Here is a 14,246-nt window from a genome sequence, read left to right as displayed (position 1 = left end):
CGGCCCTTCCCAAAACGGGACTCGAGCGAAGCCACTTCCGGCAACCACAGCCGTGCACGGCAGCCAGAGCACAGCACCGCTTGCATTTTAGTCCGGCTAGGTTAGAACAGAACAATGCGGACACCGAAGTTCAGTGACAACTACTTTAGTCATGTAAATGAGATGGATAAGCCACAACTTCAGAGAATGGATCAGCACCAATGATGGGTTACTCAATAAAGGGACGGTCAACCCAACGGCATGGCTAACAGTGTGACCCGTTGCCATGACCTCATATGCCAGATGCTAACCGCTCCCCTGTAGCTATTATTTGTTGTCATTTATTGTACAGAACCCACCTGATTACATCCTCCAGCTTGCTGGCCTTTTTCCTGGCTTCGGCCCGCTCCTTATCCAGCTCGCCCTGCAGAGCCTGCACCTGCATTGTGACGGTACAGCACAGGCATCAATCAATCACTCTCGATCCTGCCCTGACACCTCTCCTCATGCAGCTGGGCTGTGTTCAGCGCCTGTCGCTCCCACAGTCTCCTCCCCTGGGTCAGCGGTCAGCTTCACCCAGCTTCTGCCTGACTGCCTGCAGGTGTGCACAGCTCCTGCTGCGCAGATGTGGCCCCTCGTCGGCTCTCCGTGCCATCCGCCTTTACAGCCTCGCTTGAGCCTTTGAGGGCGGCCCGGCTGCAGCGCAGGTGCCGTATCCCTGATCTTAGGACTCCATCTGTGGCGGACTGCACCAGCCCGATTCATTAACACAACTTCCGTCCCTTCTGCTTTTTTTTTTTTTTTATGGCAGCACGAAGGCTTTGAAGGGTCTTGAAAGGGACTATAAGCACCAGGCCTTGTAAAACCTTCAAAAGTGGCTGAGGCAATCAAGGAGGGTCCGGACACAAGCACTTACTGTCCAGTTGTGCTCCACTGTTATTTAGGGCAGCCTCTTGTTCGCGAAGAGGCTGCCCTGCATTAATATATATAGAACAGCAATCAGCTGCCAGCCTTGCTAGCTTATGTCTAAGATCATCAAGATCAGCAAGAGCTAGTAAGACCAGATCAAAAGTTTTTCTCTCAAGCTTGGACCGTATGGGTTAATATTACTTGATCTTAGAGCCTAGATGATTAATGGTAAACCCATCCTTGAATTTGCCTCACACACGCGCACACACACACACCACACTACTCAGACACGCTCATTGTACACGCAAGTACATCAAGTGTGATCTTATGTGAGTGATGTCAGTCATACAAGCCCACAATTGAGTATTATAGAGAAAGGGATTAAATCAATTATGTTGTTTAAAATCAATTAAATCAATTAAGCCGTCTGAAACTGAATGGACAGTCAGGCAACACTCACCTTTCTCTCGCAGTGATGCTGAAGGTCTGTAGTCTCTGTCTGCATTTTATTTTCCAGGTCCTAGCAGAACCAAAAGCAACCTTGAGTCAATGTTCTTTAAGTCCAATATTGTACACTGGCCATGAAGCTTTCACCTGCACCTGCAGTAGGCACTGAACACGGCCGACGCACTGGCATTGGGTCAAGAAGCCGGTAACAAGCGGACAGCAAGGCAAAGGTTGTTGAGCCTGTATTGTATAACCGGCTGGCGTAAACCCATGCGTGGTGCTTGCTCACCCGGATCTGTTTCTGTCTCCTGTGCTCGCTGTCTTTCAGCTGCAGTTTGAGCTGAGACACCAGGCGCTCCAGATCTTCGATAACCTCCGACGCCTGACAATACCGGTGGACAGTCAGATTTAAAATGTTGTCATCAAAAGACTTAGCATTTTCCTCTTCTGCCTGTGGAAGTCTCTCGAACAATCCGGGGGCAATGTGAAAATAGCACGCTTAACTTTAGAAATTACTGATCATTTTATTTCTTTTTACTGCCAGTAGTGTAGTGTAATGGTTATCAAGGTAGCACTAGCATGGGGGTGTGGAGGTCTCAGTAAGGTGGGTCTGAGCAGATTAATCAAGAGGTGTCGGTTCAAATTCCACCACAGCCAAGTTGCCACTGTTGGGCCCCTGAGCGAGGCCCTTAACCCTCAGTTGCTCAAGTTGTGTTCAGTCAGAACTGTCACTTTGGATAAAAGCATCAGCTATATGCTGTAAATGTAAAAATGTAATTGGGGTGTGTAGGATTACACTGGTGTGGGCATGGTGAGGGCATGGGGGTACAGCTCGTCTACCTTGACTGCAGACAGTGCATGTTCCTGGTGGAAGTGGCTGATGTCAGCATCGTGTTTGACTTCAAGTTTCTGTAGTGCCTCCTCATGTTGCTCTCTCTGCACGCTGTTCTCTCTCTGCAGAGAAGTGTTTCTGCACATACACATGCATTAACACACATTGATGATTACAAAACCACAAGCCTTTTCACTAATGGGCCATGAGTCACCCGATGTTTTTCAGCCTCTCTCTCTGGCTGTGGGCATGCGTGCGTGAGCACCTGCGGTTGGCCTCCTGTAATTCAGCACTGATGGCAGCGATGTGGATCTCCAGCTCTGCCTTCTCCTGCGTGACCTTCTGTCTGAGCAGGTTTCCATTCTCCACCTCTACAGAGAGCTGCTTCACTCGTGTCTCCAACTCCCGCACTGTCTGCTCCTGCACACAGAGGCAGCAGTGAGCCAGGACACCACCTGCACCAAATCCTCCCCAAGAAGCGTAAACATCCCACAGCTGGGCTCTTGGAAGGGAGGCTTGCTGTAGATGTGCCGGCGCTCACTGGGCGGTTCAGTGAGAGGTGGCCTGCCTCCTCCACCCCATGGGCCCAGCGCCCATGAGAGCTTGTCCTCCCTCTCTTCAAAGGAGCCATTGGGATGGGGTGTTGCTCCCTCCGATTGGCTCTGTGGGGCCATGGTATAGCCTGGTGTGCAAGCGCAGAGCAGGCAGGTTTTCCTCTCCCCTGCATAGCCTGTGACTGCCTGCTCGCTTTGACAACAAAAACTCCTGCTGGTAAAACATGAGGAGATGCAAAGCCCGTTTCCCGAAGACCATCTTATACCAGCTAATCTCATCAGGCACAACTATGAGCGCTTTCTCTGTTAGCTCTTGATTTACAGGAAAGTGGCATGTGCAAGGGATGTGTTGAGCCTAAACCAAAAGCAGATATCGAAGAATGAAGCCACAGACAGACAGACAGACACACACACACGTATAAACACATGCATGCATGCATGATGCACACACACATGCGCACACACGCATACGCACACACCTGTATGTACATAATTACATGCACAAATCACACACACACACACACACACACACCCACTCACTCTTATGGTCTCATCCTTAATGGAGACCACTGTCCCATGGTGGTTGGAATGCAGACTGATATACGTGATGACAGTCTATTGATTTAAGATCCCCCCGGCAGGCTGGTGAAAGTGGTGTGTGTTGAAAGGAGTGCTCGGTGGGCAGCAGCACCAGCGCACGGGTGCAAAAAGAGCCTTTGTTAGTGGCCTGCATGAAACGTGGCGCGATCTATGAGATGACACGTTCCCGCTGTGACGCACGATGGCGATTCAGGCCTAAGTCCTTGCCCTTGATAACACAGATGGGAGAAAAAGCCCATCAGCAGCTGGATGCACGCCCGCCTAGACTTCACAGCCTGTTATGCATCACAATGGCTACTGCAATTATGAACCAACCATCTCAAACTTTAAACACCCGTTAAACACCCATTTTGCCAAAATATGACAAATCCTCAACATGCAAACGAGGACATAAAATAACCATTTACCATTTTAATGGGTTCATTTTTCCTTTCGTTACTCTAGAGCAAAAGTTCTAGTTTCGATCTGGTAGTTCAAAAGAAGGCAGATAAAAGTGTGAAATCTTCCTTGTGTGCTTGTGGGGTTGGTAGCCTATATTTAGAGATCTGAACATTGTTTGTGTGTGTGTGTGTGTGTGTGTGTGTCCTGCACAAAGCCCAGTGTTGTGCTCTGAATATTTACGAGGCAAACAGAAAGAAAATAAGCTAAACATCTGTTCTCAATACAAACTCTCCGACAAGAACTCATATTTTGCAAAGGTCTTTGCAGAAGGACATAGAAATGAATGATTCATACAGCAATATACTGTAAGTACAAGTATACTGCTAACAAAGGAGACTTGCACATCTATCATTTTAGTCCAGAAAACCACCCCAAAAGCATGTCTACCAACACACAAAATTTTATCAAGGTTATTAGATATCATTTATTAAATATATTTTTGAACGAAGCATTCTCTTTATATCAAATGGCGTAACGCAGTTTCATATAGCTAGCTACCCGCTCAGAGTCCATTTTTATTTTAATGGCAATCGCAGGCTTTGATCAACAAAGTAACTTATTTTTCCATGTACTTTCTTGGCTGCCAACAAATGAGTAGTGTTTTGAACAAGGTTTGAAGATAGATCTGACAAGAATGAAAACACTTCACATATCATGTGACAACCAGCAAGTAAACGTTCTTCCAGGAAAGCATGTAGAAATTCAGACTTTTTATCTGTTTTTCATCTCAGTTTATCTGCGACAGGCATCCAGGGGTGAAACCGAGCTTTTGACAGAATTGCTCCTTCTGATCCTGACCTCATATGCAGCTTCATTAAATGACTATAAGGCTTGATCATGTATGTGAGTGAAGCCTGACGACGGATACGTTCATTACCGCTTGCAGTGGTCTGTTCTTTTCTCCCCCTCATTACTCTGTGGATAGAACCATCGCCGTTTGGTGTGACACAACCCCGTCTGAACCCGATTAATCTTCATTTAGCTGTGGAGCAAACATACACTGGCGGGGTGGTGGGGGGTCAGGTCAGGGAGTGTCACAGAGCAGCAACAGCAGCAGCCAGGCTGGAAGCCTGTGCTTGTGCCACGCCCGCTTCACCACACACATCCGTCTTATTGTTTGGACGACGATATACGAAACGTGGTTGACATGATGCTGCGTCCACTTTGGAAAGCTGCTTCTGCTTTTCTTCAAGAAGCAGGGATGGTGCCAGAACACGGAAGACAAGGGATGGTGCAGGGAGGTCAAAGTCGAACAAAGGGTTTAAAAGGCCGTAGCAGAGACATCAAACGAGAGAGTGCGGGACACGCCCGCTCCCTCCGCCTGACATGTTGACAACGGCACAGCACGGGGAGAAGCAGGACAAGAGAGGTGTGTGTGTGTGTGTGTGTGTGTGCACAGGGTGGGGTGGGGGTGGAGGGTTTGGTGGGGTCAGACTAAACCAACAGAATGGCGGAACCTAATTTCCAACGACAGAGGGCCTTTTCATCGGAGGCCCAGCCTGGAAACACGCTGTGTTTAATTATTAAAGAGAGGCCGGTGTTCTGCATGGCCCCGTGTGCTTTTGAAGCGTCTGAAAATGCAACCCCTCTGACAGAGCACGCCCAGTCCACCACCACCTCACCTGCACGAAGGACACCGAATCCTAACTCATAACATGTGAAGACTCATTAAACATCCCGCGAGACGACTTCCCTTTTCTTTTCTGGCTGATAATGTCCCCATCTGTCCCCAAAACACAGTGCAGACACTGGACACACCCCCACCCCCAGGCAGGTCAGCTCCAATCAGAGAGCCACAATGCGCGCTTTGTTTCAGCCCCATTCGGGACACGCGAGCGCCAGGGCCTTTGGGCCTCGGGGTCGTTTCCAAGGTGAAGAGACGGAGGGGAGAGGGGTGGAACGGGGGATCCTGAGCCTCAGTAACCAGAGACAAAGCGCCAGACAACACCGTCGTGACGGTGAAGAGAACCCGAGGCCAGCTCCAGGAGCCTGTGCGGAGGTGCGAGCTACACCGCATCTCACTCACGGTGGCCTGCAGCTGGGCTCTGTACTCTGCCTCCATCTTGGCCAGCCGTTGCGTGGTGTCCTCCAGCAGCTCCTGGATGTTGTCCGTGTGCTTCTTCTGAAGCTCGAACTTCTCCTGCTCCATCTGCGTCACTGCTGCGTGCAGCTGGGCGAAAAGAGGGACAACCCCGTCAGAGCCATGCCCACCACCCTCCTCCACCCGCACAGAGAACCCCACCTTCACCCCCTCAGTTCTCACAGTAGCTAAAGGCCTCGCCAGCAGCTGAAACTCTACAGCAGGGGACCTGCAGCTTGCCTGTAAGGGAGTGACTGATCTTAAAATACCATGGAGTTCCGAAGCAAGAAAGACTTCCCAGGCAAGGCCTCCACGCAGCTGCGGAGGGACAGAGCGTGTGCTGACCTTCCTCCACGCATCTCCAAGGCCCTGGGAAGTCTCTAAAGGGCTCCTCTGCAGGCTGCTGGAGAGAGAAGGCCTCCAAGGAGGCGGCGCCCGTACCTTCTTCTCCCAGTCGTTTTTGAGGGAGTCCGCGCTTTGATCTGCCATTTTCTTCAACTCGGCAATCTGCTCCTCTTTGCTCTGCCGGATGACCTGGGACTCACGCAGCAAGCTTTGCACTGTGCAGCAGAGGGGGGGCAGGGCTAAATAAGCACTACAATCACCAGGTATCTGTCTCTCCCTTTCAGGGTGACGGCCACATTAACGGCCTCGCATTTCAGAGCTACCCTCGTCTTATTTGAGAAAGAGTGTAAGCAAATGAGCATATGATTAAAAACGCGGGATGTGATTAGCCAAAGTAAAAGGAAATAAACTTCTGCATCTGGTATCACAGTTGTTTAGTTCTGCAGGGCTCATATGGACTAGCAGTGCACTTGTGGTGTCTGTAAACCATAAAAAGATCACACACAGAACATGAGATCATATATTCAGTCTTTCCAAACAGACTGAGAACACTGAACGTGCATGTGTGTGTGTGCGTGCGTGTCTGTGTAATTCTTGTCGGAGTTACTACATAGTTGCTTAGGGGAATGAGTCCTAAAACTTCCCACTGCTGCTATTAACAACAGGGAGGTGCTAGGATCTAGTTATCAGTGCACACAAGATTCACACCCAGCTCAGGGTAGACTAAGGGATCATATGGGTGGGTGTATGGTGGCCGGGAAGGTGTGTGAGCCAGGCCTGAGGCCAAGCATCTCACCTTTCTTTTGCAGCGCACGAACCACCTCGTCCGCCTCTTTCTGCTTGGTGCGGTGCAAGCTCTTCAGCTCCTCGATCTCGCCGTTCTTTCGCTCCAAAATCTACAAGACAAGACAGGGCAGCGGTGAAAACACCATTCAGAGCTCTGCCCAGTCGTGCCCCTGGAGATCCTGGTTGCTCTGTGCGTCTTTGTTTTTCTGAGCGGGGTCCCAATGGGCCAGCTTCGTCAGAGCCAATTCGAGGGCAGGGTAAGGATGGGATCCCTACACTCTAGACCCTCTAGGGTAGTGTCCTAAACGCACGGGGCAACTGGGCTCCAGTCGGGCATGTCCAGACTTGGAAATGATCTGCTGGCTGTAGATTAGAGGCTAACATTCTTATTCAGGACCATAACCAAAGAGGAGCTCAGCATTTTTCTCCAGCGGCTTGTGGGATCTGTGGCTTTGAACAAGCCGGCGTACAGGCTGGTATGTGTGCGCCTATCTGTGCTCGTGTGCGTGTGTGTGTATCTGCGCTCATGTTTGTATGTGTGCTCAATGGCGCGGGGGGGGAAGAGTCTGCACTACAGTGAGTGAGTGTGTGTGCGCATGTGTGCTGGGAGTAAGAGGCTGTTTTGGCTTCTTAGCCCTGGTACAGGCTTTTCAGTAAGTGCATAATCTGAAATGATGGCGTAAGCTGAAAGCAGAAGACAACAAACCCTTCATCTTCCTACATTACTCTCTCTTTGGAAGATGAGCGAGGCCGATCCCTGCCAAAACCCACGACCCTCGCCTGCCTTCAGCTGGATTAAGCCAAGGAGTTGACAAATTTGTTTGAGGGTGAAGAAACGCAGACTGCAAAAGCCTTAAAACTGAGATGACACGACTGTGACAGACACGACTGTGCTGAAGTTAGATTCCGTTGCTCTGCCTCTAACACTGAGGAATGTCCTGATTTTTTCCAAAAGAGATTACTGTAATTATGATGTCTTTACTTTTACTCAAAAGTGAAGTCCTGATGGCAGCAGCACACAGAATCCCTCTGGAGCTGTTTGGAAATCTTAAAACAGGAGTGGCACAAATGTTACAAAGCCAAGCCTTTCAAATTCTATTACAGCAGGGCCACCGTCATCCCAACAATGGGAATAACAGAGGAAAGGAAAACTAGGTGGGCAAAAATGCTTCCATGACCAGAATGCCTGAATGGCCTGGGACCTGGATCTGCACTGGCTTTTGTGTGGAGGGAGCAGCATCCGATCCGATTGAGCTGGTGGTGTGGGTGGGGTATGGGTGGTGGTGAGCTACACGCGTGTTTTATGTGAGGCCACAGAAGGGTGAGGGAGGGTGGGTCTAATCAGCAGCACTCTTTTAATGGGCAGGCCATGCACAGGCTGTGCTGGAGACCAGGCTAGGAGTTCAAAGGTGGCTGAACAGTGACCCAATGGCCGGCATGGTGAGTGGGTGGGAGGAAACTGGAAGCTCAAATGGATGCCTGTGTGCTGCTGCGGTATGTGTAGTGATTATGAGGGCGGAGGCCTGTGTGCTGCTGCTGTATGTGTAGTGATTATGAGGGCGGAGGCCTGTGTGCTGCTGCGGTATGTGTAGTGAGTATGAAGGCGGAGGCCTGTGTGCTGCTGCTGTATGTGTAGTGAGTATGAAGGCGGAGGCCTGTGTGCTGCTGCTGTATGTGTAGTGAGTATGAAGGCGGAGGCCTGTGTGCTGCTGCTGTATGTGTAGTGATTATGAAGGCGGAGGCCTGTGTGCTGCTGCGGTATGTGTAGTGAGTATGAAGGCGGAGGCCTGTGTGCTGCTGCTGTATGTGTAGTGAGTATGAAGGCGGAGGCCTGTGTGCTGCTGCTGTATGTGTAGTGATTATGAGGGCGGAGGCCTGTGTGCTGCTGCTGTATGTGTAGTGAGTATGAAGGCGGAGGCCTGTGTGCTGCTGCTACTGTATGTGTAGTGAGTATGAAGGCGGAGGCCTTGTGTGCTGCTGCTGTATGTGTAGTGAGTATGAAGGCGGAGGCCTTGTGTGCTGCTGCGGTATGTGTAGTGAGTATGAGGGCGGAGGCCTGTGTGCTGCTGCGGTATGTGTAGTGATTATGAGGGCGGAGGCCTTGTGTGCTGCTGTTGTATGTGTAGTGAGTATGAAGGCGGAGGCCTGTGTGCTGCTGCGGTATGTGTAGTGATTATGAGGGCGGAGGCCTTGTGTGCTGCTGTTGTATGTGTAGTGAGTATGAAGGCGGAGGCCTGTGTGCTGCTGCGGTATGTGTAGTGATTATGAGGGCGGAGGCCTTGTGTGCTGCTGTTGTATGTGTAGTGAGTATGAAGGCGGAGGCCTGTGTGCTGCTGTTGTATGTGTAGTGAGTATGAGGGCAGAGGCCTTGTGTGCTGCTGTTGTATGTGTAGTGAGTATGAAGGCGGAGGCCTGTGTGCTGCTGCTATATGTGTAGTGAGTATAAAGGCGGAGGCCTGTGTGCTGCTGTTGTATGTGTAGTGATCATAAAGGCGGAGGCCTGTGTGCTGCTGTTGTATGTGTAGTGAGTATAAAGGCGGAGGCCTGTGTGCTGCTGCTGTATGTCTAGTGAGTATGAGGGCGGAGGCCTTGTGTGCTGCTGCGGTATGTGCAGTGATTATGAGGGCGGAGGCCTTGTGTGCTGCTGCGGCATGTGTAGTGATTATGAGGGCGGAGGCCTTGTTTGCTGCTACTGTATGTGTAGTGAGTATGAAGGCGGAGGCCTGTGTGCTGCTGTTGTATGTGTAGTGATTATGAAGGCGGAGGCCTTGTTTGCTGCTACTGTATGTCTAGTGAGTATGAGGGCGGAGGCCTGTGTGCTGCTGCGGTATGTGCAGTGATTATGAGGGCGGAGGCCTTGTGTGCTGCTGTTGTATGTCTAGTGAGTATGAGGGCGGAGGCCTGTGTGCTGCTGCGGTATGTGCAGTGATTATGAGGGCGGAGGCCTTGTGTGCTGCTGTTGTATGTGTAGTGATTATGAAGGCGGAGGCCTGTGTGCTGCTGCTGTATGTCTAGTGAGTATGAGGGCGGAGGCCTGTGTGCTGCTGTTGTATGTGTAGTGATTATGAAGGCGGAGGCCTTGTGTGCTGCTGCTGTATGTGTAGTGATTATGAGGGCGGAGGCCTTGTGTGCTGCTGCGGTATGTGCAGTGATTATGAGGGCGGAGGCCTTGTGTGCTGCTGCTGCTGTATGTGTAGTGATTATGAAGGCGGAGGCCTGTGTGCTGCTGCTGTATGTGTAGTGAGTATGAGGGCGGAGGCCTGTGTGCTGCTGCTGTATGTGTAGTGAGTATGAGGGCGGAGGCCTTGTGTGCTGCTGCGGTATGTGTAGTGATTATGAAGGCGGAGGCCTTGTGTGCTGCTGCTGTATGTGTAGTGAGTATGAGGGCGGAGGCCTGTGTGCTGCTGCTGTATGTGTAGTGAGTATGAGGGCGGAGGCCTGAGTGCTGCTGCGGCATGTGTAGTGATTATGAGGGCGGAGGCCTTGTGTGCTGCTGCTGTATGTGTAGTGATTATGAGGGCGGAGGCCTTGTGTGCTGCTGCTGCTGTATGTGTAGTGAATATGAAGGCGGAGGCCTTGTGTGCTGCTGCGGTATGTGTAGTGATTATGAGGGCGGAGGCCTTGCAGCAGAGCAAGATGCACCTGAGCAAATATTAACATCCTCTCCAAATTGGCTTTGATGAGCGAGATGCGCACACATGTAAAGCAGGTCCCAGCAGCGCTCCTCCCCTTAAAGGACCCACGCACACATCTTAATCAATTACCATCTAAATTACAAGCAACACTGAAACTAATTAATACTCAGCTTCTACGGAGAGCTACGGAGGTTCCTACACAAAGCCCATGAGGGCAGAAGACCAAAATAGTCTTCAAAGGGTTGTGGCTGTAATAAGGGGGAAATGCAATGGAGCTCCTAATTTGAGCTGTGCTTTCTGGGGTGCAGGCTTCATGGCTCCTTTCATTCTCCTGTAGCCTAATAAAGGTGGGTGTTAGCTGAAGAGAGAATGAACAAAAGAGCATGTGGCATGCGCGCGCGTGTGTGTGTGTGTGTGTTGGGGAGGTGCTCTGTCCCTCAAATAGTGGTGACTTCTGATTTTTTTTAAAAGCCTCCCTTAAAAGTTATTATTATTTCCTCTGGTTAGAAGTCATGGTGCCCATCAGGCGACTATTTGTCCTGCTTTTTGTTCATCAGAAGTGCACTCTGTGGCTAAGCTCGTCGGCCCGCCCGCGCGAGATGAAAGCCCCCCGGGCAAGAGTAGGGCGACGGGCGGGGGCTGGATGGGGGCAGGGTAAAGAGAAGTTCATGGAACATTTAGGGGCAGACACAATTTTGCAAGCGTCTCCTTAAAGAGTGCATTTCGGCTGCACATGGGTAAGTGAGAGAGAGAGAGAGAGAGAGAGAGAGAGAGAGAGAGAGAGAGAGATGGGGGGGATTGAACTGACTGAGCAGGCCCACTCAGAAGTGCTGCTTTTAGGGACGGCAATTTCAGGCTTTTAGGGCATGTCTGATATGAAGAGGTGCTAAGCTGCCCACGGCTCTGAACCCCTGGCTAAAGCGGGGACTCTGAAGCTAACACTTAGTGGCATATGGGCCACATAGTTCACTGAGACATCCAGGCTGTAACCTCAGTGAATTTATGTTCCAATATCATTCATGGAAAGAAACAAGGTTAAAAGGTTAGAAAGTCAGCCTCCACAGCTCTGACACACAGCGATATTATCAGATATGTTGTAAGATATGAGAATGCTGCTGAGATTCAGAAAACATTTCTTGGTGCTAGAAATTTGGAGATACAGTTATGTACAAAATAATAGCAGTCTAACATCACTAATGTATTTAATTAGTGATTTTGGCAGAAACGATAATACATGGGAAAAAAAATTCATGACTAGGTGTAGTCAGGTAATGGGCAACCAACAGAATCAACAGTCATGACATGCGTGCTGCTAATTGGGTATAATTGCTTCATTTAATGAAAGGGGTGTGTTCAAATTAATAGCAGCGTGGAGTTCAATTAGTGAGAATTTATTCCATGAAGAAACAGGTGTCAATTATGGCCCTTATTTAAAGAAGGAGGGCAGCAAATGTTGTACCTGCTGATTTTAGCCCTTGCTCAGTGTGTAAAATGGGTAATTCCAGACATTGTACTGAAGGCGAAAGAACTTTGATCAAGAAGTTGACCGGAGAGGGGAAAATGTATAAAGAAGTGCAGAAAATAATCGGCTGCTCACCTAAAACGATCTCAAATACTTTAAAATGGCAAACAAAACCCGAAACACGTGGTAGGAAAAGAAATACAACCATCCGCGTAGATCATAGAATAACAAGAATGGCAAAGAAGCATCCAATGATCAGCTCCAGGGGAATCAAAGAAGATCTTCAGTTACCTCTGAGTACTGCAACAATCAGAAGACTCCTACGTGAAGCCAAACTATTTGCAAGAAACCCTTGTAAAGTACCATTGCTGAAAAAAAGACGTGTTAAAAAGGTCTGCCAAAGAACACATTGACTGGCCTAAAGAGAAGTGGCGCAACATTCTATGGACAGACGAGAGCAAGATTGTTCTTATTGGGTCTAAAGTTCACAGACAGTTTGAGAGATGACCCATAAACACTGAATTCAAGCCACAGTACACTGTGAAGACTGTAAAACATGGAGGTGCAAGCATAATGGTTTGGGGATGTTTCTCATACTTTGGAGTCGGACCCGTTTATTGCATTCCAGGCGCCATGGACCAGTTTGAATATATCAGAATACTGGAAGAGGTCATGTTGCCTTATGCTGAAGAAGAAATGCCCTTGAAATGGGTTTTTCAGTAGGACAACAACCCCAAACACTCCAGCAAGTGGGCAACATTCTGGTTCCAGACCAACAAGATTGATGTTATGAAGTGGCCAGCCCAATCCCCAGACCTCAATCCGATTGAGAATTTGTGGAGTGACATCAAAAATGGTGTTTTTGATGCAAAACCCAAGAATGCTGAAGAACTGTGGAATGTAGTCCAGTCAGCTTGGGATGGAATATCTGTTTGCAGGTATCAGATGTTAGTTGACTCCATGCCACACAGAAATAAAGAAGTTATCAGAAATAAAAGGTTACACAACTAAAATATTAGTTCAGTGATCAACAGAAAAGCTAAATCTGTAAACAACTTTCAGTTTATACTGTAAATATTCGAGTTTGTAAATGAAAATGAAGACACTGCTATTTTTTAACAGCCCATTATTCTTTTTTCTTCATTTTCAGTTGAATTTATTTCGTTCATGTTTTCATTTGGAAGTGAATATGCAGTGCTCCCAGTGCCTTTGTGTGTATGGAAATAAATGCTATTATGAGGGTTGAGCTTTTTCTCACTTTTAAACACACTGCTATTATTTTGCACATAACTGGCACCATTTTCACAAGCATACTTTAAATTAGTGATTTTCCTCTCCTTGTCTCTGTCCCCTGCATCCCTCTCTCTCTCTCTCTCTCTCCCCATCTCATCACCTGCTCTGACAGACAATGACCACTAAACTCATCCATTATTCATGAGGAAGCTAATTAAAATATCCTCACTGTTAGACAGATATGAGAGGGAAAAAAAAAAAAACCTTGCATTTTATTTAGCATTCAAAGCCATTATGCGAGCTCGGGTGCGTTATGTAAATTGGATTGGACATGGATCGTTTGTAACCAGTGTCTAATTATGGTGCTTTTCCACTGTAATCACACACTCAGGGGCGGGGGATTGGGTGCTGAGCAAGGCGCATTAGGCTGGAGCCAGGGGAGGGGTTACACAGAGGAGAAAGTCTCAGGGCAGAACACACCTTCTGAACATCAGCGTCATGTCTCTGCTGCAGTTTCAGCTTCTCCTCTTGGTGTTTGGCCTCCAGAACTTTGGTCCTCATTTCGATCTGAGAAGAAAGAGAAGAACTCAGGAGTCAGGGTGAGTTGCATGGGGACGGGGCGACGCCTCCACCCGGGACCAGTCTGTTTCTGGTCACATCTCACGCTGGTGGCCAAGTGCTTCCATCCTGGTCAGAGACCAAGTTTGGCAGAACGTGGCGTTCCAGTAAAACAGGGAAGGAGGGGGCTCAGCCCCCTCAGTGCAACCACAGATGCAGCAAGTGTCAGGCACGGACGCAGGCAGCCTGTGCTGGATCTGCGCAGAGTGAGGGACCTACGGCCATGTGTGGGTGTGGGTGTGCTCTTTGTTTAAAGTGAGAGCTCAGTAGTCTCGAGAGGGGCTGAAGCAGCATGCCCAGCTGGAACAGTGTTTCTGTGTGGCGC

The 14,246-nt window shown here is 49.2% G+C and overlaps 1 protein-coding gene across 8 annotated transcripts in view; it reads right to left on the bottom strand.

Annotated features, from left to right (window-relative positions):
• The window catches only part of cep112 (centrosomal protein 112), a 94,739-nt gene that overhangs the window by 62,426 nt on the left and 18,067 nt on the right, over positions 1-14,246 (bottom strand). For all 8 annotated transcript variants that reach the window (XM_027006744.3, XM_081710723.1, XM_081710722.1 and 5 more), the window contains 9 exons: positions 13,784-13,870; positions 6,984-7,083; positions 6,284-6,402; positions 5,789-5,932; positions 2,433-2,587; positions 2,176-2,305; positions 1,625-1,717; positions 1,349-1,408; positions 339-418 (listed from right to left, as the gene is read on the bottom strand). In XM_027006744.3, coding sequence (XP_026862545.2) covers positions 339-418; positions 1,349-1,408; positions 1,625-1,717; positions 2,176-2,305; positions 2,433-2,587; positions 5,789-5,932; positions 6,284-6,402; positions 6,984-7,083; positions 13,784-13,870 — 968 coding nt within the window. The remainder of the gene's footprint in view (positions 1-338; positions 419-1,348; positions 1,409-1,624; positions 1,718-2,175; positions 2,306-2,432; positions 2,588-5,788; positions 5,933-6,283; positions 6,403-6,983; positions 7,084-13,783; positions 13,871-14,246) is intronic.

The sequence above is a fragment of the Electrophorus electricus genome, chromosome 3, assembly GCF_041902795.1.
Source record: "Electrophorus electricus isolate QZ-2024a chromosome 3, ASM4190279v1, whole genome shotgun sequence".
Classification (NCBI taxonomy): domain Eukaryota; kingdom Metazoa; phylum Chordata; class Actinopteri; order Gymnotiformes; family Gymnotidae; genus Electrophorus; species Electrophorus electricus.
This window is presented reverse-complemented; position numbering and strand designations above follow the sequence as displayed.